Raw genomic sequence first — 20,724 nt, forward strand, 5'->3', positions numbered from 1 at the left:
TGTCCTGCTCCTCTGGCAGCCCAGAATGGAGCCTGACAACATTTTGCAGCCACCTCAGAGTGAGATCCATGCACAAAACCTCTTCTCCCTTCCTCTGCACAGCAGAACTTTTGGGCTCATCCAGCAAACCAGTTAATGTTTGCAGGCTGCTGACAGATCCCAAGGTGGCAACACTACCGCTCAGTTCTCCCAGGTGGTCAGACTCACACCTCCAAAATGAGGCTTGCAACCAAAAGCAAGGCAGCTTTCCTGCAGCACACTGCACCTTGGGGGCCAGTAGTTGATGAAATTTTCTTTCCAAGGAGTAGGCAGGTTCAGCAGAAAGCCCCTCTGATGGACAGAGACATCGACAGGCAGCTCATGGAGGAGCAAGGAGCTAACTCAGACAACTCCCCCTCCTGCCCTCTCCTGCAGCCCTGCCCCAGGAGCTGGCGGTAGGAGCCAGCCTCAGCATCCTGCTGGTCCCCAGCACCACCACTGCTTTCCCCATTCACAGCAGCTTGACCTCCACAAGAGCCTTAACTCCGGATTTAAGGCACTGGGGAGCAAACTTTCCAAGAGCTTTACCATTGTGTGATTAAAGCCTGCAGAGCAGCAGGGACACAAACCATCCTCCAGCTGCCTCCCCCCAGGGAGGGGGTCGTGCTGGGTAGCTCACACACACACACAAACAGCAAGGGGGGGGGTTCCTTTTGCTGGGGGTTTTCCTCCTACCTGCTCTGTGTTCCCAAGTGTTTCAGGTTCCTCTGGAGGTCTCCCGTGGGCAGGAGTGGCCTGGGATTGAGGATCTCTGTTCCTCACTGCACTACAATCAAGTAGCGTCCCGGTCGCCTAGGCGATGACATTGGAGCTCTTGAAAGCTATGTGGAAAGTGAGGCAAAAGCTCCTCTGCTCCTTCCTGGAATAGGAGGCAGTTGCAAGGGGGTGGGGAATGCTCAGCCAAGCGTGTCAGGGAATTAAGCTGCTCACCAGTGCCAAAGGGACTCAGGGCAAGCTGGTCTGTGGGCCTCCGGCAGCACCCCGCAGAGCTGTGCCTGAGGGGGATGCAGGGGGTCAGTCACAATGGGAAGGGCATTCAAGGTAGAGCAGCCCCAAAGGAGGCTGGGTTTGAGTTCAGGTTGGTCACAGCTCATCTGCTGCCTGGAGAAGAGAAGGCTTCAGGGAGACCTTAGAGCAGTCTTCCAGTACCTGAAGGGGGCTACAAGAAAGCCAGGAAGGGACTTTTTATGAGGGCTTGCAGTGGCAGGATGAGAGGGGATGGATTGAAGCTTGAGGAGGGGGAATTTAGACTGGAGATTAGGAAGAAATTCTTTCCAGATTGCCTGGGAGACCAGCAAGACCACCACATTGCTTCTCCCCATGGGTAGAACATCTTGCCAAGGGGCACCCTGAGTGGCAATGGATGGATCATAGAATCACAGAATGCATCAGGTTGGAAGGGACCCTCAAAGGTCTCCAACCCCCCTGCAGTGAGCAGGGACACCTCCAACTAGAGCAGGTTGCTCAGGTCCCCATCAAGCTTGGGCTTGAATGAAGAATGGCTGTTTTTGGTTAAAACCCATCAGTGATGAGACCCTAACATGTGGGCTCACTGCCAGCCCTGCTCTCTGAGTGCCCTTCCCAACCTCTGCTGCTTTGCTGCTTGCCTGCCCTGCAGCCTGTGCTTGGTGGCTCTGGGAGGAGGGGGAGCAGTGTCCTCATGGTGAAATCCAGCCTGGAGTCCCCTGCCTGCATTCAGAGACTGAGCAGGGCAGGCAAGGCTCTGCCCACAGGCACCCCGGGTTTGCTCCCAGGGCAGCTGGGGGCTGCGGAGCAGCTGTCACAGTCTGTCCCTTTGCTACGGGCAGGGCAGATGCACTCACCAGCCCCTACACACCACCAAGATGCCACAACTGGTTTGGGGGGCCTGAATGCCTAAGCCAGAATGAAAACAAGACTTGGAATGCCTGCTCTGAGCCCAAGGTTTATTTTGCAGATGGCAGTGACTGCATTCTGCAGACGAGGAGGGGACCCCTACCCAGAGCACAGCTCTCCCTGGGGACAGGAGCTGGGCTTGTGCCCAGGAGGGGCTCGCTGCCCACCTTCAAATGCAGGCGACATGGTGTGGTAGGACCAAAGGAGGGGTCCTGTGTACCCACCTCCACTACTGAGTGGCACTTGAGCAGGGAAGGGACACGGAGGGCTGCTCAGCTTCGGTGCTGTGTCTGAAGGACTGCACATTTTTAGAACACTGATGTCCCCATCATGGTCCCCATGTTGGTGCATCTGCTCCGTGGCAGACGGCTGCGGCAGGGGGGCTGTATCCCCGGGGAATTTGTACCCTGCTAGGGCTGATCCGGGCTCGTCCCCCCTAAGTCCCGCTCCTTGCTTTTCCCCCCTTCTTCCCCAAACTTTATTCATTCACTCTAGCGTTATCAGCATGGTGGTTACTGGTCCGTTCACATTGCAGCCTGCAGCCGCTCGGTCCTAGCCAGGAGCCTTGCAGGACACCGCTCCTGCTGGCAGTAATTAGCCAGCGGCAGTAATTAGCCAGCAGCAATAATTAGCCGGAACGAACTCGGGCGCGGGACGCTGCCCGCGGAACGGCGTCCAGTGGGGAAGGTCTGCGGCTGCGGGGGACCTGGCCCACGCCGCGCCTCATTAAGCGCCTCATTTGCATACCAATCACGGGCGGGGGGCAGCTTCCCGCTCGCTTCCCGCTCGCCTCCCGCCGCTGGCCGCCAGCAGGCAGCGGACCGCAGCGGACCGCAGCGGACCACAGCTCCCGGCGTGCCCCGCGGCGGCTCCTCCTATTGGCGGTGCAGTCCCCTCCCCTCCTACCCCTTCCGCGCTCCCATTGGCCGCGCAGCCCCCTCGGCTCCCGCCCCTTCCGCTCGTTTCCGCCGCGGGCCGGGCCGGTGTCTGCGGGCGGAGCGGAGCGCACCGGGGCGGGCCGGTTTGAATGGCGGCGCGTCCGTTTCCCCGCTCCGAGCCTTGCCATGAACTTCTCGGAGCTATTTAAGCTCTCCGGCCTGCTCTGCCGCTTCTCTCCCGACGGCAAATGCCTGGTGAGTAGGCGCGGGGCGGGGGGGAGGGGGGGGGCGGCTGACGCGCAGCGCTGGCCCGCTGCCGATCGCGGCGTGAGGGGGGTTGTTAGGCCAAGCGGTATCGCGGAGGCGGACGCGAGGCCCAGTGACCACCGGGAATTGGCTTCTCCGTGCTGTGGCAGCTGGTGGAGTCAGCCCGGTGCGTTCGGTGCAGCGGCATCCACCGGGCCCCCGGGGCAGCCCCCATCGAGCCAGGTAGAGGCCTGGCCAGCAGTGTCCCCCCCAGAGCTGGGGCTGACGAAGCAGCGATTGAGCTGCAAACCTGCAAAGACCGAAGCGTGTCTGTGGGCCGCCTTGCTTGCTAAGAGGCTTTTAGCCATCAGGCGTCTTTATAATGGGGAGCCGCTTAAGGTTAATTAAATAAAGTAATAGTTGTAGAGCCACGGACTGGTTGGTTTGGAAGGGACCTTTAAAGGTCACCTCGTCCGACCATCAAAGAGAAAGAATGAGAGAAAGAATAACGTTTTTAAAAGTAGAATCAGTCACCCAGCAGCAATAGGCTGAAGGAGGATTCTTTGCTTTAATCTCAGCCCTTCCCTCCTGCTTTAACTGCTCTGCTGTGGTTTGCAGCACAGCACAGCTCAGCCTAAGCCCTTCTGCAGTTATGATCCCGAGTCTGAAACGTGCAAACCCAGCCAGAGCAGAGAGTTTAGCCCCAGCACAGTGGCAGCCACAGGGCCAGCCTGGTGCCCCAGCTCAGTGCTGCCTTTGCCCCTGCTCAGGCATCCTGTGTCCAGTACCGGCTGGTGGTTCGGGATGCCAGCAGCCTCCAGATCTTGCAGCTCTACACCTGCCTGGACCAGATCCAGCACATAGAGTGGTCATCAGATTCCCTCTTCATCCTGTGTGCCATGTACAAGCGTGGGATCGTGCAGGTGAGGGCAAACCAGAGCATGCTTCCTGCTGGGCACTGCTGCATGCTGGCAGTGACAGCCCTTGGTCAGGGCTGGAGCCACTGCTGTCACTGACTCTGTGTGGCTGGGGGACAACCCACCCTGCCAGTAATTTTAAAGCCATGAACAAAGAACCATTTTTAAAGCCATTTGCAAAGAAACAAACAAACAAACTGGGCATGAAAATATTCCTGGAAACCAATCCAAGCTGGAGAGGATCCTGCAGTTTCTCAGTCCAGTAAGAAACAAATCCCTGCAAGCTTCCTAAATGGACTAAAAGTTGGGTTTTTAAAGCATTGGCTGTTGAGAATATTTGTCCCAGAAATAACCCAGCACTCAGTTTGTGGGAAGGGACAGAGCTGCAAGACTTACTTTTGGAGCGGGATCCAGCGCCAGTCCTTCATGGCTTTGCTTCAGGAGCCTCCCCTTAGCCGTGCTGCTGCTGGAGCAGAGGCTCTGCTGAGCTGTTTGCTTCACTCCTTGCTCTCCTCTCTGCCCTAGGTCTGGTCCCTGGAGCAGCCAGCCTGGCACTGCAAGATAGATGAGGGCTCAGCAGGGCTGGTGGCCTCATGCTGGAGTCCGGATGGGCGTCACATTCTCAACACCACCGAGTTCCATGTAAGTGTGAGGTCATCACTGCTCCTGCTGCTAGCAGATGTTGCTGTCTGCCCTTTGCCTCCTAAAATAACCTAAAGCCCTTAAAGCTGCAGTGGTGCTAAAGAACGTGGCTGCAATCCTCTTCTCTCCGTGTCTGCAATCCAGTTCATTCCAGTTTAGATGTGAGTTCTTCTGCTAGCATCTTCAGCTCTTGTGGAGATAAGGTGGAAAAATGGACATCTGGCTTGGAAGGTAAAAATTGGCTGAGAGCAGTGTGGGGATAACTGGCATTCATCAGAGCAGCTCTGGAAATCAGGTGTGGTGTCTGGAGCTCAAGAAAACCCCCAAGCCAAACCATAAACACTGCAGAGTGGCTGTGGGGTGAAAGTGTGGCACTGCCAGAACCAGAGGAGTGTGGTCTCCACTGACCTTTGAGATGAGATTTGGATCCACATCCTGGCAATGCTTCCATGGTGGTTTGATTTTTAATTTTACACCCAGATGTCTGACTGCATTTGAGAGAAACACTTGGGGGAGTTTTTCTGCCTGTGCAGCAGCCTCTTGCCATTCCCTTTCCCCTTCAGACAGTGGCTTGTGAGGAGTGCTGAATGGTTTGAACTGAGAGCAAAGGGCTGCAGGGACAGGACCAGGGGCAATGGTTTGAAATGGGAGCAGAGCAGGTTTAGATGGGATGTGAGGAACTAGTTCTGCACCATGAAGGTGCTGGAACACTCCAACAGATTGCCCAGGGAGGTGGTTGAGGCTCCATCCCTGGAGATACTCAAGGTGAAGCTCAACAAGGCTCTGAGCAGCCTGCTCTGGTGGAGGATGTCCCTGCTGGCTGCAGTGGGGTTGGACTGGATGAGCTTTGGAGATCCCTTCCAACCCACTGATGAATTTAGGGCTGAATCACCCTGATGGTGATGAAAACAACAAAAAGGAGCCCAGAGCTTCAGCCTTCAGTCACTACAAACATTCCTGCTGCTGAGGAAGCCTCCCTGAGGGCTGGGAGCTACAAGTGGGGAATCTGGTGGCACATGTGGGGGTGGCCCAGCAGGTATTTATTGCCTCCCAACAGAACTTGCTTTGACCTTAGAGGATTTCCTTAAGCCTCTGCCAGGCTGGCATCTGTGTTGGGATAGGTTTTCTTTCCTGCTGTAAACAGGCTGCTAAATTAGCTGTTGTCAGACAGCTGCCTGGGCTCTGCTGCTGTCTGAGTTGTGTTTACTCTCTGCTAAATCCATGGTCTGGTGGGGCAGGCGTGAGTGCTGCTCGAGACACAGTGCCAGGGGCTTCCTGTTGCTGTGTTGTCTCTGGTAGCAACTTCAGAGGTTGCTTGGGGGACTCAGGGCTTCCCTGCCCACCACTGCAGCCTGGCATTGCCAGAGAGCACCAACTGGTTCCTCCTGCTGGGAATTCCTCAGCTCCCCCTGGTGCCCCACACCAGGAACTCCTTATTCCTAGACACTTTTCAGAGAGGTGCTTGGCTGATCTCTTGCCAGCAATCCACACTCACAGTGCCCCTGAGAAATGCTTCCTCAGCTGCCTGACAGTCAGGCAGTGAAGGTTCTTCTTGTGGCCAGCATTGCAGTGCTGCCCAGAGAGGCTGTGGATGCCTCCTCCCTGGGCCAGGCTGGATGAGGCCTTGAGCAGCTGAGTCTAGCTGAGAGGTATCCCTGGGCATGGTGGAGAGGTTGGAGGAGATGAGCTCTGAGGTCCCTTCCAACCTGAGCCATTCCCTGACTCATCTTATGTGGTAAGCAGCTTGAAGAGGAGCAGCACTGCTCTTCCTGAGTGCTTCTTTAGGAGCTTAGATCTTTCTAAACTCCATACTTGGTGCTCCCTCTAGTCCCAGGCTGGGCACTGAAGCCTTGGGGAGCCTTGAACTGCAGCAGCAAGGAGGGAAAGTTTGTGTTTGTGTGGATCTTGGAGCTAATCCTTGGTAACTGCAAATGGCCACATTGCTTGAAAAATGCTTCCTGTCCAGGAATGTGCTCTGAATAATCTTCTGAAAGCCACTGCTGACAGACACTGCTGTGTGAGGGGCCCTTGTGACCCAGTCAAGTCTGGGACAAAGGTTGACAGTCATTTGAGCTGTGAGGTTGTTTTAGAAGTGTGTTTTTATCTGCTGAAAATCACCACTCTCCCACCTGCCTGGAGCTGTCAGCAGCAGGACGTGGTCCTGAAGCCAGCACTGCAGGCTCTTGATCACGTTACCAGCTAAATACTTTTTATTTCTCAGCTGTTTTGAGGCTATTTGAAAAATGCTGCTGCTTTTGGGTTGGTTTTCCCCTGCAAAACAACAGCTGAAAACCTCTCAGACACCATTATCAGGAGGATTTGAGGTTGACAGCTCCACTTAGAGGCATCTCTCCCTGGAGAGTGCCTGCTGCAGGCTTCCTGGGCCAGGAGCTGTTCTCCTGCTCTGACTGCAGTTGTCCATCCCCACAGAGCCTCAGGAAGCAAAGAACAAGGCAGGTTCTTGGGATTTTGGGAGGATTTGGCTTTGTTTTTCCCCTCTCTGTGCTTTTCATGTGCTTGTCTCTCATGACCTGGGTCAGGGTGGTCCCAAGCACAAATCCAGGCTGGGTGAGGAGTGGTTGGAGAGCAGCCTGGAGGAGAAGGCCTTGGGGTGTCAGTTGATGACAAACTCCCCAGGAGCCAGCTGAGTGCTGAGCTGCATCCAGAGCAGGGAGAGCAGCAGCACAGCCTCCCAGCAGACCTGCTGCAGCCTTTGGATCAGTGCTGAAGTTTCACTTCTGTATTGAACCAGAACTGATTTTGCTCAGGGAGGGGCAGCTCTGACCATGTGGCTTTGTTGCAGCCCCATCTTTACCACGAGCCCTTGCCTTGGTGCAACAAAATGTAGGCAAAGACAGCAGAAGCCAAAGCCACTGCCTGCAGCTAGAGGTGGGGAGGTTGAGATGCCCCCCATGTCCCTGCAGAGATGCCTGGGGGGCTGCTGTTGCTAGGGGACAGCAAGTATTTGTTTTTAATTGAATAATCTGCAGCTGGCAGCCCAGAGCCTGCAGAATGTGACCTTGCAGAGCTGTGCAGGGGCTTGTTTGGCAGCTGCCTGCCTCCACTGCAGCCCTGCTGCTGGAGGATGCACAAGCCCCCAGAAAAACCCCCAAGGAGGTGCTCAGTCCTTGCTCTGCAGGCCATGTTTGGTGAGGTTCCAGCTCCTTCAGCCTTTCCCCATCACAGAGATGTTCCAGGCCCCTCAGCACCTTTGTACCCCTCTGCTGTGCCCTCTCCTGCCCTTCTTGAACTGGGGAGCCCAGAACTAGACCCAGGACTCCAGATGTGGCCTCAACCAGGGCAGAGAGGAGGGGCAGGAGAACCTCCCTTGAGCTGCTGGCCATACTCTTCTTGATGCCCCCCAGGATGCCCCTGGCCATGAGGGCACCTCTCTGGCTCATGGTCAATGCTCACCTCTCTTCCAGATCCTGAGACCAAACTGATTTTCCAACTGGAAGGTGTCTGTGATGTTCATTGGACATCCTGTAGCTGTATTCCTGCTGGTGCCCATAACTCCAGTTGGAATCCATAACTCCAGTGTCCCTGCAGAGCTCTTCTCCTGGTCAATGCCCAGCTGGAGCCCTCTGCAGTCCTGGCAGTGCCTGTGGCATCCATTTGGAGTGAGGAACCTGGAGCTGAGGGCAGAGAGCTCCTCACAGGCACTCTTGAGGGCTCTGTTTGAGCTGCCAAGCTCAGCCCAGCCCAGGAGGTGCCTTCATGGCCTCTGTGTTGCTGCTGGGCTCTGGGGCTTTGTTTGCCTTCTGTCTCCAGATGTAACCTTCTGCCCTCTGCTCTCCCTGGCAGCTGCGCATCACCGTCTGGTCCCTGTGTACCAAGTCCGTGTCCTACATCAAGTACCCCAAGGCTTGCCAGCAGGGTAAGTGGCAGAGGCTGAGCCAGCAGAGCTGCCTGTAGTCTGGCAGGAGGGGAAGGTGACTCTGCTGGGTCCAGCTCAGGCTCTGACTCTTGCCCTGCCGAGGGCTCTGCTCCCCTTCAGGGTGCAGGGCTGCAGGAAATCCCCTGGGTGCCACCTGCTGCAGTGCCCTGAGGCTGGCACCTCCGTGGGGATGAAAGGTGAACTCTGGGCTGTGTCTGCTCTTCTCATAGAGTTGTTGTGGCTGGCTTTGAGCTTGAGGAGAGCAGATTGAGACGGGAGATGAGGAAAAAATTCTTCCTCAGTGAGGGTGGGGAGACACTGGAACAGGTTGCTCAGGGAGGCTGTGGATGCCTCCTCCTTGGAGGTGTTCAGGGCCAGGCTGGATGAGGCCTTGAGCAGCCTGGGCTGGTGGGAGGTGTCCCTGCCCATGGCAGGGGGTTGGAGCTGGAGGATCTTTAAGGTCCTTCCAACCCACTCCAGGATTCTGAGGCCTGGAGTCCAACCATCGACCCAACAGATCTTTGTGTTCAGCTCTGAAGGGTCCTTGAAGACATTAACTGAAGCTGGCTGCACTGCTGATGACAAACACTAATGCAAAGTGGCTTTTGTCATCTTTTATACATGAGAAGATCTGGAAGGGAAGCTCCTGTCAAGAGCTGCTGAGCCACATGGCTGTGGTGAGCAGATGCTGCCTGGGGCTCATGTGTGGTCCCAGCCCGAGTGTGACAAGGATAATTATGTCTTACATCTCCAACAGGAGTGGATGGGGAGCAGGGCCTGTGGAGCACCAGTGCTTGCATAACTAATGCAGTTAGCAGCACAAAGGAGCTGCTGATTTGTGATCTGTGTGCTTGGGGACAACTGTGACTCACCAGAGGTGGCTTTTGAAGCTCCCTCGAGCTCTGCAGGAGCTGCGAAGCTCCATCTGAGGAAGCGGTGCCCTGGCAGTGTGAGAGCTGCTGGCAGTGGCACTGTGCACTGCCCAAGGGGTGAGGGGCATGCAGGGGGGAGCTGCTCCTTTGCACTGGGAGGAGCTGCCCCTCCTGGGTGCTGAGCAGCTCCCCCTGTCCCGCTGCAGGCATCGCGTTCAGCAGGGACGGACACTACGTGGCCGTGGCGGAGCGGAGGGACTGCAAGGACTTCATCAGCATCTTCGTCTGCACTGACTGGCAGCTGCTGAGGGTGAGAGGGCACAGAAGGGCTCAAACTTGCAGGGGACCTCAGAGCTCATCTCCAACCTCCCCACCATGGGCAGGGACACCTCTCAACTAGACTCAGCTGCTCAAGGCCTCATCCAGCCTGGCCTTCAACACCCCCAGGTAGGAGGCAGCCACAGCCTCCCTGGGCAGCCTGTGCCAGAGCCTCACCACCCTCCTGCTGAAGAACTTCTTCCTCAGCTCCACTCTAACCCTGCTCTCGCTCAGCTTCAAACCATTCCCCCTTGGCCTGTCTCTAGACACCCTCAGTCCCTCTGCAGCCTTCCTGTAGCATCCCTTCAGGTACTGGAAAGGCAGCTCTGAGGTCCCCCCGGGAATCTTCTCCTCTCCAGGCTGAACATCCCCAGCTCCCTCAGCCTGGCCTCACAGCAGAGCTGCTCCAGTCCTCCATCTTTGTGGCCTCCCCTGGGCCTGCTCCAACAGCTCTGTGTCCTTCCACAGCTCCCATGTAGGCTGCCAGCCTGTGCTGCACAGGACTTCAGACTCCAGCACTTTGGTTGTCTGCTTCTAGACTCCCCAGAGCATTCTCTGGCTGCTCCCTTGGCCTGCAGGCAGCCTCCCGCAGCAGGGCTCTGCTCAGGAGGCCAATGTGTGCTGCATGTCCCTGGAGAGCTGCTGATGGGATGCAAAAGTTGGGGCTGTTCAGCCTGGAGAAGTGAAGGCTCCAGGGAGACCTCAAAGCACCTTTCCAGTAGCTGAAGGAGCTCCGGGAGAGCTGGGGAGGGACTTTTGGCAAGGGCTGGGAGTTACTGAGTGAGGGGGGATGGATGGATGGAAGCCTGGGGAGGGCAGATTGGGCCTGGAGACGCAGACACCAAGCTCTTTGTTGATCTCATCACAAGGGGTTGGGTTTTGTCTCTTTTGGGGCAGCATTTTGATACCGAGACCCAGGACCTGGCTGGCATCGAGTGGGCTCCGAACGGCTGCGTCCTGGCAGTGTGGGATGCCTGTCTGGAGGTATGAGGGGAAGGCTGAGTGTTTCCTTGGGCTTCCACTTGGCTTGGAGCCACCACAGGTGAAGCAGTAACTAAAACACCCACTCTGCACATTTTTGGGGTCTTTTAAACATAACAAAACCTTCAATTGTTTTGATTCGCCCTGGTGCCTTACAGGCATAGCTCAAACTGGGGCAAAGCTTCAGTGACAGCAAATCTTGGGGACTTTGTCATTTAGCTTGAAAAAAAATGGAATATTGTCAGTCTCCAGAATGAACCTCTCTGTTCCAGTGTGAAAATCTCTCTGTTGCAGTACAAAATGCTGCTGTACTCCCTCGATGGGAGGCTGCTCTCCACCTACCGTGCCTACGAATGGTCCCTGGGCATCAAATCAGTTGCCTGGAGTCCCAGCAGTCAGTTCTTGGCAATTGGCAGCTATGATGAGAAGGTGAGGGCTGGGTTTTGTTGCTCTCTTTTGGTCTAACCCAGTTGCAGAGCTTTGACAGCAGTGCTGTCCTGTGGTGCTGTCTTGACCCAGGTGCGCATCCTGAACCACATCACGTGGAAGAAGATCACAGAGTTTGAGCATCCAGCAGCTGTTGTGAACACCAAAGCTGTGAGTGCAGAGCCCAAAGCCAGCACCTCTCACCTGCCATTTGGGCATGAAAGGTGCTGGTAAAGACATCTCACTCTGCAGACCTTGCTTTTGCCCTCCTAATGTTCAATCAGGGCCTGGGAAATCACTGGGGGTGTAAGAAATGTAGAGGAATCCTTTCAGTTTCATAGATCCATGGAAAGGTTGGGTTGGAAGGGACCTTAGAGATCATCCAACCCCCTGCCATGGGCAGGGACACCTCCCACCAGCCCAGGTTGCTCAAGGCCTCATCCAGCCTGGCCTTCAACACCTCCAGGGAGGAGGCAGCCACAGCCTCCCTGTGCCAGTCTCTCCCTACCCTCACTCTCAAGAATTTCTTCCTCATCTCCAGTCTCAATCTGAGCTTTGCCTGCTGACCCCTTTCCTGCTCTGCTGATGGAGGAGAGGCTGAGCTCATGTGTCCAGCTTCTGGCAGCCCCTGCAGACCTCTTGCTTCTTTCTTTGTAGGTTGTGTACAAGGAGGTGGAGAAGTCCCCAGCTGCCGAGAAGCTTCCATTCCCCCCCCCACGAGCCCTGGCCAGTTCTCTCTTCAGCACACACAGCAAGTGTAAGCCAAACCTCCCTCACTTGAGCTTCTCTGGGGAAGTCTTCCTGTAAATAACTGCTGCAGGTGAACTCTGCTTCCTTGAGCATGGGATGGATCCTCTGGAGGCTCTGCTCCAGGCTCCCAAATGACCTGAGGAGCTCCCAGGGCAGGAAGCTGAGAGGGGGTCCTGTGGTGGCTTGAGGGCAGGTTGAAGATCAGAGAGGTGCTGTAGGAAGGGGCTGTGGTTGGTGGAGAAACACAATCAGAGAATCATTTTGGTTTGATGACATTAGAGGTCTCTTCCAGTCCAACCTTCAACCCAACACCACCATGGCCATCAAACTATGTCCCAGAGTGCCATGGCCACACATTCCTTGAACACCTCCAGGGCTGCTGCCTCCACCACCTCCCTGGGCAGCCTGTTCCAACCCCTGACCACTCTCAGTAGGGAAAGCAGGAGCCACATCTTGGTCTTGGAGCTGCTTGCAAAGCTTCTCTGAACGTGCTGTGGAGTTTGCTCTCAGTGTGGATTTAATCTCAGCCTTGCTTGGATGTTTCCAGCCTTTCTTCCCTTGGGAAAGGGCAGCAAGCAGCCTGTTGATCTAAACACAGCATCTGCAGTTACTGACTGGAACACCTTGGGGGGACTGAACCCTGGTGCTGCCACTTCAGGGCTGAGTTTGTTCCAGCCTAACTGCTTGGTCCATTCAGGCTTGCTCAGTGAAGTGCTTCCTGTTCTTTCCCATTCCAGATGACATCTCCCCAGTGCCAGCCTCTTTACACTGTGTCAAACCAGTTGCTGACAGGGCAAATCCCAAGATGGGAATTGGGATGCTGGCATTCAGCCCAGATAACTGCTTCCTGGCATCCAAAAATGGTGAGTTCCTACTGCCCCCAAACCAACCCAACAGTGACCTGTTCATCCTTCAGATCTTCACACGATTTCCTCCTCCTCTTCTGGCAGATAACATCCCTCATGCTGTCTGGATCTGGGACATCCAGAAGCTGAAGCTGTTTGCAGTCCTGGAGCAGCTGTGTCCCATCCAATGCTTCCAGTGGGACCCCTGCCAGCCTCGCCTGGCTGTCTGCACAGGGAACAGCAAAGTCTACCTGTGGTCCCCAGCTGGCTGTGTGGCAGTGCAGGTTCCCCTGGAAGGTAAGGCTGCTGCAGCAGCTCCTCCAGGCCACCAGCAGCTGCTTAGTCCCTAAATATTTTTCCATTTCTGAGCATCATCCTGTGAACAGCTCTGGTGTGTTCTTGGAGCTTCCAGAAGTAGGGATCTGTAGCTGTGCAGAGTGCCAGGAGCTGAAGTAAAGACTGTGATGGGTTTGGGGAAGTGTGCAGGGGGAATCTGCTGTGCACAGCTGGAAGCACCTCTGTGTGCCACCCACAGCTGCCTGGTCCTGCAGCCAGAGCTGCTGCCTGACTAACTCTGACCTCTTTCTGCAGGTGACTTCCAGATCCTGTCCCTCTCCTGGCATTCCAGTGGAGACTCCCTGGTGCTGCTGAGTAAGGAGAACTTCTGTGTGTGCTACTTGGAAAGGGAAGAGGTGAAATAACTCTGCTGCCTTTGCACACCCAGGAGCTGGGGGAATAGTGAGGGAAGGGCTCAGACCCTGCTGCCCAAGGTGAAGTGTTTGTATTTACGGATTATTTATTGGAAGGAATGTTCCCAGACTCCAGTGTGGGAAGTGCTGGGGAGTGAAGCCTGAGTTTCAACAACTCCTGAGTTTTGCTGCAGCTGAGCTTCCTCCTGAGCTGCCCACCAGGAAGCCTCCTGTTCCACACTGTGTGTATATAATGTAGAGCTGTTGCCATTTGGTAAGGGCAAATAAAGGTTTTGATAGCTACAAACTTTGTATGACTCAGCTAGAAACCTTCTCCCTTCTCCAGTCTGTTTCTGTGTTATCTAGAAGATGTTTTAAGACCAGGCTGGATGAGGCTTTGAGCAGCTTGGTCTAGCGGGAGCTGGCCCTGCCCATGGAACTGGATGATCTTCAAGGTCCCTTCCACCCCAACCCAGGGCTGGGTGGTTCAGCAGGAGCAGAGCCCTTGGCCTGTCCTTTCCCTCTGGCCTGTACCCACTGCAGGCTCCAAGGGGAAAGTAGCCTCGTGGGCAGGAATTCTTGGATGTTCTTCCTTTTGCTACTTAATTGACAGCCTCGATCTATCTCTACCAAATGAAGAAGCCAAGAACAAAGGGAGTTGGAAGTTCACTTTACTGCAAGATTACTGAAGATGAAACCAATACCTTAGGGAGGTGCATGGAAGGGCACAAGCAGCTCAGGGCAGTGCTTCATGACTTCAGCTCTACAGAGGCCTCACAAACACAGATCTGCTGCAAGCTCCAGAGGCTCACTGCAGCACAGCCTGGATTCAGCATTGCAGGGGGACAGAAGCTCAGCCACGGTGGAGGAGGTCTCCAAGCCACGGTGGAGGAGGTCTCCAAGCCACGGTGGAGGAGGTCTCCAAGCCACGGTGGAGGAGGTCTCCAAGCCACGGTGGAGGAGGTCTCCAAGCCACGGTGGAGGAGGTCTCCAAGCCACGGTGGAGGAGGAGCTTCGCAGAGGAACCTCAGGAGGGGTTTTAGAGCTGCTGCTGCTGCTTCTGAAGTTGAGTTCTGCACATTGGGCTGGAGTTAAGCACAAGAATGGCTAAACCAGGCCTTGCAGCCTGTGCTTAAAGGCTGTAATGGAGACAGATCAAAGCCCTGCACTGCTGCTGCCCAAAGTGGAGGAGATGAAAGGACAGGAATCAGCCCAGAATCCCCTCCAGGTGTATGAAGCTTTGAAGGCAGATTTGGGAGGCTTTTGGCAATACTGTCTCCAAAGAGTCTGTTCTAAGGCTGCAGCAAGAGACCCTACAGAAGAAATGAGGAAGTTTAGACTCAGATACTTCAGTTTACAAATATGTTGTGTGCAGAGCTCCTGAGCAGCCCTCAGTGCAGCTCTGCCACCTTGTGCTGTTTGGCTAGGGAGGGGCCCAGCTTCCCCAGCTGGCCACAGGCATTCATCAAAGGACACTGTGACTGAACACCAACACCTTGAGCACTGCAGCTCCATCCCAAGCACACACAGGACTGCACACCACAGCCAGGGACACAGCTGTGAGGGGGCAGGAATGTTCTGCTGTGTCCTGGGCCTTTGGAGCAGGGACCAATCGCACTTAATGGAGAGGGAGGACCTTTAGAACTGGGAACACCACTGCTACCTGTACAGGAACCAGGGAGAGCTGCAGGTTAGGTACAAAATACAGCAAGGACATTGCCCTGTGTCTGCTTCAGAGTCATCTAACCTGACCACAGCAGCCAGGGCCTCCTCTGAACATCAGCTCCACAACCACCCCACCCCTCACACCCTGCTGCGTTCTGCCCAGGAGAGGAGCAGCAGCTCCCTTCCCTTGGCAACACCAAATGCCATGGATCCTAGAACCCAATTCTGCCTCTTGTCATGGAGTAGCCAAGCTTGGCCTCGTTGTTGATGAAGGACATCAGCCCCAGGTAGGTCTCAATCAGCAGAGGACACTCCAGCACCAGCACCCCGCCCGCCCTGCCTGGCAGGGGTCGCTCCTTGTGGGCCTTCTTCACAGCTTGGATGAGCTGAGTTTTGAAGTTCTCCAGCTGCAAACCAACCAAACACACACAATAACCTCACCTTGGGCCTTTCCTGTGCTCTTAAAGCAGCAGCAGGTAAGGAGCTGCTGGTGGTGGTGCTCTGTAAGGGGTCAGCACTAAAGCTGTAGCTGTCAGGGGGGCTCCTGCACCATGGCAAACTGCACAGCCTGGTCCTGACCCTCAGGGAGGGAAGGGAAGTTTTAAGCCACTTCTGAAGTGCCCTTTTCACGTGGAAGTTAAACACCTGGGCTTAAAGACTGAGCACTAACAGGGATTATTTCTGACTGCTGCTCCTGCTTGAGCTCCAGTTACCACAGCTCTGTTTTTAAGGACACCTTCAGAGGCAAGCATCCATTGCAGGAATGTCTGGGAGCCACCCAGCTGAAGGTCTGCAGTGAGCAATTAAACTTTAATTAGCTGGCAGCCTGAGATGAAGAGTCAGGCATCAGCCTGGCAGGTAATCAGAGTAGGAGAAGCCCCAAATCCATTTCATTTTGGGCATTACAGGGCTCTGATGGTTCCTGTAGGAACTATTTATGGGTGGCTGGCTAGAAGTGACAGCTGGGCTGCCCTGAAAGCCACTCTGGGGGCTGGGGAAGTGCAGCTCAGAGCCTGAGCTATGTCTCTGCTGTGGCTGCTGCTGCTCAGTCCTGTCAAGCAACCCAGGTCCTACCCAGCCTGTGAGCTCAGCAGGCTGGGGGCCAGGAGAGGAGCTGCTGCCCTTACCAGGCAGAGGGAAACAATCTTCTCATCAGCATCTGCCATGGGGTGCTCGGTGAAGGTGACATAGGGGATGTTGGTGGACCAGGGGTTCCATCTGTTGAGGAAGGAGCCACGGCCCTGCTTGTCCCACTGCACCCTGATGCCAAGGCCTTCTCGCCTGGGGGGAGAGGGGAAGAGTTTGAGTCTTTGGGGTGATTCATTGGAAACCTGCTGGAAGCTGCAATACAACTTTTGAGTATCAAATTTTGCTCTGGAATGGTAAGAGGAGAATCCAGCCCCTGGAGTATGCCAAGGTATGGCCTTAGAAGGTTGAGTGCAAAAGGTTGAGGTCAGTGGGCACCAGGCCTGAGCTGGGGCAGCCTCTGTCTGCTATGAGCTGACACTTACACACTGCTCCCTAGCACTGCTCCTGCTGCTACTCACTGCCTGACCTGGTGAGGAACTGCTCCCACATCTACTCATCCTGCAATCCCTGAGCAGCTCACTTTTAACCCATCCCCTCCTGGCTCTGCCCCCCCAGCTCCCTCCCTTCTGGCTCTCCTCCCACCTCCTGAGGTTCTAATGAAGCTGCTTCAATGGTTTGCAGTCAGATGAGCACAAGGAAGAACCAAACCAGTCCAAAGGTGAGTGGCAGCAGCTGGCAGCTCCACCTCTGCACCAGCACCACAGGAATGGCAACAGCTCCCTGGTGCCCCGGTGCCAGCTTACTTGTTGAGAGATTTGGGTGGGAACTCGAAGGCTCCTACAGAGATGGTGTCCACTGCACTGAGGGAGATCCTGGTGACGTGCTGGCACTGCAGGCTGATGAAGTTGTACTTGCAGATGAGCAGGGACCAGTCAGTGATGAGGACCAGGCGCTCCTTCTCGTTGTTCCAGTGGTCAATTCTGGTGAGACAACATCAACCACCTCTCTTCAGGTACTGGGAGAGAGCAATGAGGTCTCCCCTCAGCCTCCTCTTCTCCAGGCTCAACCACTCCAGCTCCCTCAGCTGCTCCTCACCAGGAGCTCTTTTCCAGACCCCTCACCATCTTCCCTGCCCTTCTCTAGACCAGCTCCAGCACCTTCTTGTAATGAGGGCCCCAAAACTGAACTGAGTATTTGAGGTGTGGCCTCCCCAGTGCCCAGGACAGGGGCACAGCCACTGGCCATGCTATTGCTGCTCCCCCCCATCAATTCTGCCCTTTCTCCAGGACCAGGCTGCACCTGAGCTGCGCCCCCGCACAGCGCCGGCTTTGCACCCTGCGGCGGTTGGATGGATCTAGCCGAAACCTGCCGCGGGTCCCACGGCAGCAGCGATGTCCCACGGCCTCCCTGGTGCCCGCACCACCGGTGCCCGCCCCCCACTCACTCTGCCAGCAGCCAGACGCTCTGCACCTCCCCGTCCTCCGCCGGCGACACCACGACGCGGATCTCGCTCACGGCCCGTTCGATGCTACCGGGCTGGGGAGAGAGGCAGGTAGAGGGTTACGGGGAGCACAGCCCCGTTGGGGCGGGAGGGAGCCGTTCCCATCCCTCCCGGGGCCGTACCCGGAACACGAAGTACTCCCGGAGGCGGCCGGCGCGGGTGGCGGTGCGGACCCGGAGCGGCTGCAGCCTCTGCGGTACCGGGACCGGCTCCGGGGGCTGCCCGGCTCCCCCCGGCACCAGCAGCTCCGCCGCACCGGGGCTTCCGGGGCTCCCGGACGGGCCGCTGCCGTCCTCCGCGTCCCGCAGCTGCAGCATCGCGGCCGGGCCGAGCTCTCGCTGCCTTCCGGGGCGGAACGGAAAGGGGCGGAACGGGGCGGGCGGTGACCGAGCACCGAGCCCTCCTCCCCTGCATCGATCCCGCCTCCCCCCGCCCCGAGCCCACCCGACAGTCTTGAGTACCCGCGCCAGTGATCTCCTCCGGTGTCGCGGGATGCTCCGGCCGCAGGGCAGGGAGGTGCCAGTTTGCAGCCTCGCCGCCCCCTCCCCGTTCCCTCTTGTCCCGGGGCCGTACCAGGTTGGTCTCTGGATGGGGCCAGACTCTTGTCAGTGGTGCCCAGTGACAGGACAAGAGGCAATGGGCACAAACTGGCACCCAGGAGGTGCCAGCCGCACATGAGCAGAGCTCTCCTTACCCTTCACCGATCTCCTCCAGGTTTAGCACATGCAGTGCTACTTGGACTTAGAACACCCAGGTGAAAGCTGAGGGCACAAGAAGGCACCAGCTGCTCCCAGCTCTGACCAGATGCCCACTGGCAGGTGGCAGGAAGGGTGCAGGACAGCCTGGCCTCCAGCATGCACACAACTGTGCAGTGCTTGTGCAGCAAGCCCTGGTTTTGCCCAAATTGCTGTGCTGCTGTGCCCAGGGAGTATGGGCACAAGGTCTGAGGTACCCAGGAAGCAAGGAGGTTTGTGAGCCTGCAGAGGATGGGCACAGCTCCCGGGGGCAGATCTTGGTCAGGTGTACAAAATCCTTTGATGCCATCTGGTCAACATTTCCAGGTGGGATGTGGCAGAGAAAGACAGGGAGGGGATGGAGTGGTGCAGGACTGTGAGCTGAGAGCTCTGAAGCCCAGGCTGTGCTCAGCATACTTGAGAGCAGAGCTCAGCTCCTGCTGGGGAGTGAGTGGCAAGTTCATATTTGTGTTTCTGTGGTCTCTGGCCTTGCTGCAGATCTTATCATCACTCTTCCTGGAGCCCTGCTGTACTTCTGACTGCTTTCCAGGCCTGTTTCCCCCTGAGCCAGAAGATGACATTGTCGGTGTGCTGGGAAGCAGCACAAAATTGGAAGCACATGAAATTGACTTCCCAGACAGTGCTGGGGATCAGATCTCCATCTCTCACATGTGTCAGGAATTCTTTGCTGCACTCGCTGCAGCCCCTGCCCACGTGGGCCTGGATAAAGCCTTTTTGCTTTCTCCCGACACAAGAGCTGCAGCCTGGATCCTCTTCCCAAGCCCGGGTGAAGCCAGGATTGTCACCGGAGACAGCCTTGGAGCTGCGGCTGGAGCAGGACTGATCCCTGTCCGTGTCCTGGAGAGGGAGCCACACTCCAGGCTCTGCCCACTGCCTGCCTGCTGGGCTGGAGGCCAGGCTCCCCTTGGCCTTCCTGCTGCCTTGCAGGTGGGCATCGGGGCTGGGCTGTGCCTCACCATGCCTCAAGGGCTCACCTGAATGCCTGAAGTGCAGGTACCAGGTACCCAGCGCTGTGTGCCAAGGCTGGACCCACACAGGGGATCAGCTCAGTATAAGGGAAGCTTTTGGGCAGCAGCAGGAGGTTAGCCCTGGAGGACAAGCTGAGAACAGTCTTATGGTTTCCTGCTGTAAGGAAAATCCTGACCTTGAGAGATCTGACAGGAAAGTGGAGGCTGGAATTTCTGTATCCTGGAGCTCTCTCCATCATCCTAAACCACCTTTATAGAATCATAGAACTGCTTTGGTTAGAGGCCTCTAATGTCATCCAGTCCAACCTTCAACCCAACACCACCAAGCGCCATGGCCACAGGTTTCTTGAACCCCTCCAGGGATGGGGACTCCACCACCTCCCTGGGCAGCTTGTTCCAGTCCCTGACCACTCTTACAGTGAAGAAATTGTTCCTAATCTCCAACCTAACCCTCTGCTGGCACAGCCTCAGGCCGTTTCCTCTCATTCTGTCACCTGATACCAGAGAGAAGAGACCAACCCCCAGCTCACTGCAGCTTCCTTTCAGCGAGCTGTAGAGAGCAGGGAGGTTCCCCAAGCCCCTCTCTGCCCAGTGTCTCCCCAGCACCCTGGGAACTGGTCCTTCACCAGTGCTGGAGCAGGTCGGATGAGTCCTGTCCGTTTTCCAAGCAGCCTTTCCTTGAGAAGAGAGGGATGTGGTTATTTGCCAGAGTGCACAGGAAGGATTAAGTCTCTGTGGGGGCATTTTCAGAGCAGCTGTGAAAGGGATTTGGGGTGGTGTGTGCAGAGCTGGCCTTGGCCAGTGCAAAAGAGCTGCTTCTGGAGAACCAAAGCCGCAGCACTCCTGCTACTGTTCTGCAGGGTTCCCCCCTCCTCTGCTCGGGGTTGGACACAGCTGGTGGGAGGGATTTCTGCCTGTCAGCAAGAAAAGAAACAAGAGAGCATGTGAGGGAAAGGAGCTAGACCTGGGAAAGACAGGAGGAAAGTTTGGTTACTGCCTTAAAATGCAGGGAAGCTGCTCCTGGTGTGTGTGTGTGTGCAGGAGCTGCTGGATCCTGTCTCCAGAGGACCTGTAGCAGAAGGATCGTTTCAGTGATGTGGATGGGATAAAGGAGCACCCTGCCCGCCTCGGGGAATGCTCTCTGGAAGGTGACTTCTGGGTGTGCAGGAAAGCAGCCTTCCTCTTCCCTTCCCTTCTTACTGCTGCTGAAGTGGATCGGGACTCCGGAGCAGCTCAGCCCACATGGGGCTTCGCTGCTGGACACAGCCCAGGTTTTGTGAGCCGCCAGGTCCTTGGGCTTTGTGGAGAAGCAGATGCTAGGAGGAGAAGTCACTCTGGTGCGTTTCACGGCGAGCAAATGAGCACAAGCAGCCAGGTTTGCTTCGGGGGAAGACCCGCGGAGGAGCCGCACTGGAAGCCTTTCCCGTGGGCTGGAGGAACTTGCTGAACTG

At 56.3% G+C, this 20,724-nt stretch overlaps 2 protein-coding genes across 2 annotated transcripts; one reads left to right on the plus strand and one right to left on the minus strand.

The window, feature by feature from the left end:
• The first annotated feature begins 2,978 nt into the window (after positions 1–2,978).
• Positions 2,979–13,367, plus strand: WRAP73 (WD repeat containing, antisense to TP73). Its single transcript, XM_054394896.1, has 12 exons — positions 2,979–3,047; positions 3,809–3,961; positions 4,481–4,597; positions 8,402–8,474; positions 9,553–9,656; positions 10,562–10,648; positions 10,940–11,074; positions 11,165–11,242; positions 11,729–11,828; positions 12,559–12,684; positions 12,772–12,963; positions 13,258–13,367. The coding sequence occupies exons 1-12, from the start codon at positions 2,979–2,981 to the stop codon at positions 13,365–13,367; spliced, it is 1,344 nt and encodes a 447-aa protein (XP_054250871.1).
• A 919-nt stretch (positions 13,368–14,286) lies between these two features.
• Positions 14,287–17,867, minus strand: TPRG1L (tumor protein p63 regulated 1 like). Its single transcript, XM_054394897.1, has 5 exons — positions 17,673–17,867; positions 17,494–17,585; positions 16,853–17,029; positions 16,148–16,301; positions 14,287–15,427 (listed from the first exon to the last, which is right to left on the minus strand). The coding sequence occupies exons 1-5, from the start codon at positions 17,865–17,867 to the stop codon at positions 15,233–15,235; spliced, it is 813 nt and encodes a 270-aa protein (XP_054250872.1). The 3' UTR covers positions 14,287–15,232.
• Positions 17,868–20,724: the final 2,857 nt, after the last annotated feature.

This window comes from Indicator indicator, chromosome 32 (assembly GCF_027791375.1).
Source record: "Indicator indicator isolate 239-I01 chromosome 32, UM_Iind_1.1, whole genome shotgun sequence".
In the NCBI taxonomy this organism is placed as follows: Eukaryota; Metazoa; Chordata; class Aves; order Piciformes; family Indicatoridae; genus Indicator; species Indicator indicator.

Excerpts from the sequence above, each read along its gene's own strand:
- WRAP73 (XM_054394896.1), top strand. The coding sequence starts at position 2,979 with ATGAACTTCTCGGAGCTATTTAAGCTCTCCGGCCTGCTCTGCCGCTTC. Across the intron at positions 10,649-10,939 it reads TGTGGGATGCCTGTCTGGAG|TACAAAATGCTGCTGTACTC; the intron begins GTATGAGGGGAA and ends TCTCTGTTGCAG. Across the intron at positions 12,964-13,257 it reads AGTGCAGGTTCCCCTGGAAG|GTGACTTCCAGATCCTGTCC; the intron begins GTAAGGCTGCTG and ends CTCTTTCTGCAG.
- TPRG1L (XM_054394897.1), bottom strand. The coding sequence starts at position 17,867 with ATGCTGCAGCTGCGGGACGCGGAGGACGGCAGCGGCCCGTCCGGGAGC. Across the intron at positions 17,586-17,672 it reads GGGAGTACTTCGTGTTCCGG|CCCGGTAGCATCGAACGGGC; the intron begins GTACGGCCCCGG and ends CTCTCTCCCCAG. Across the intron at positions 16,302-16,852 it reads CCACCCAAATCTCTCAACAA|GCGAGAAGGCCTTGGCATCA; the intron begins GTAAGCTGGCAC and ends CTCTCCCCCCAG.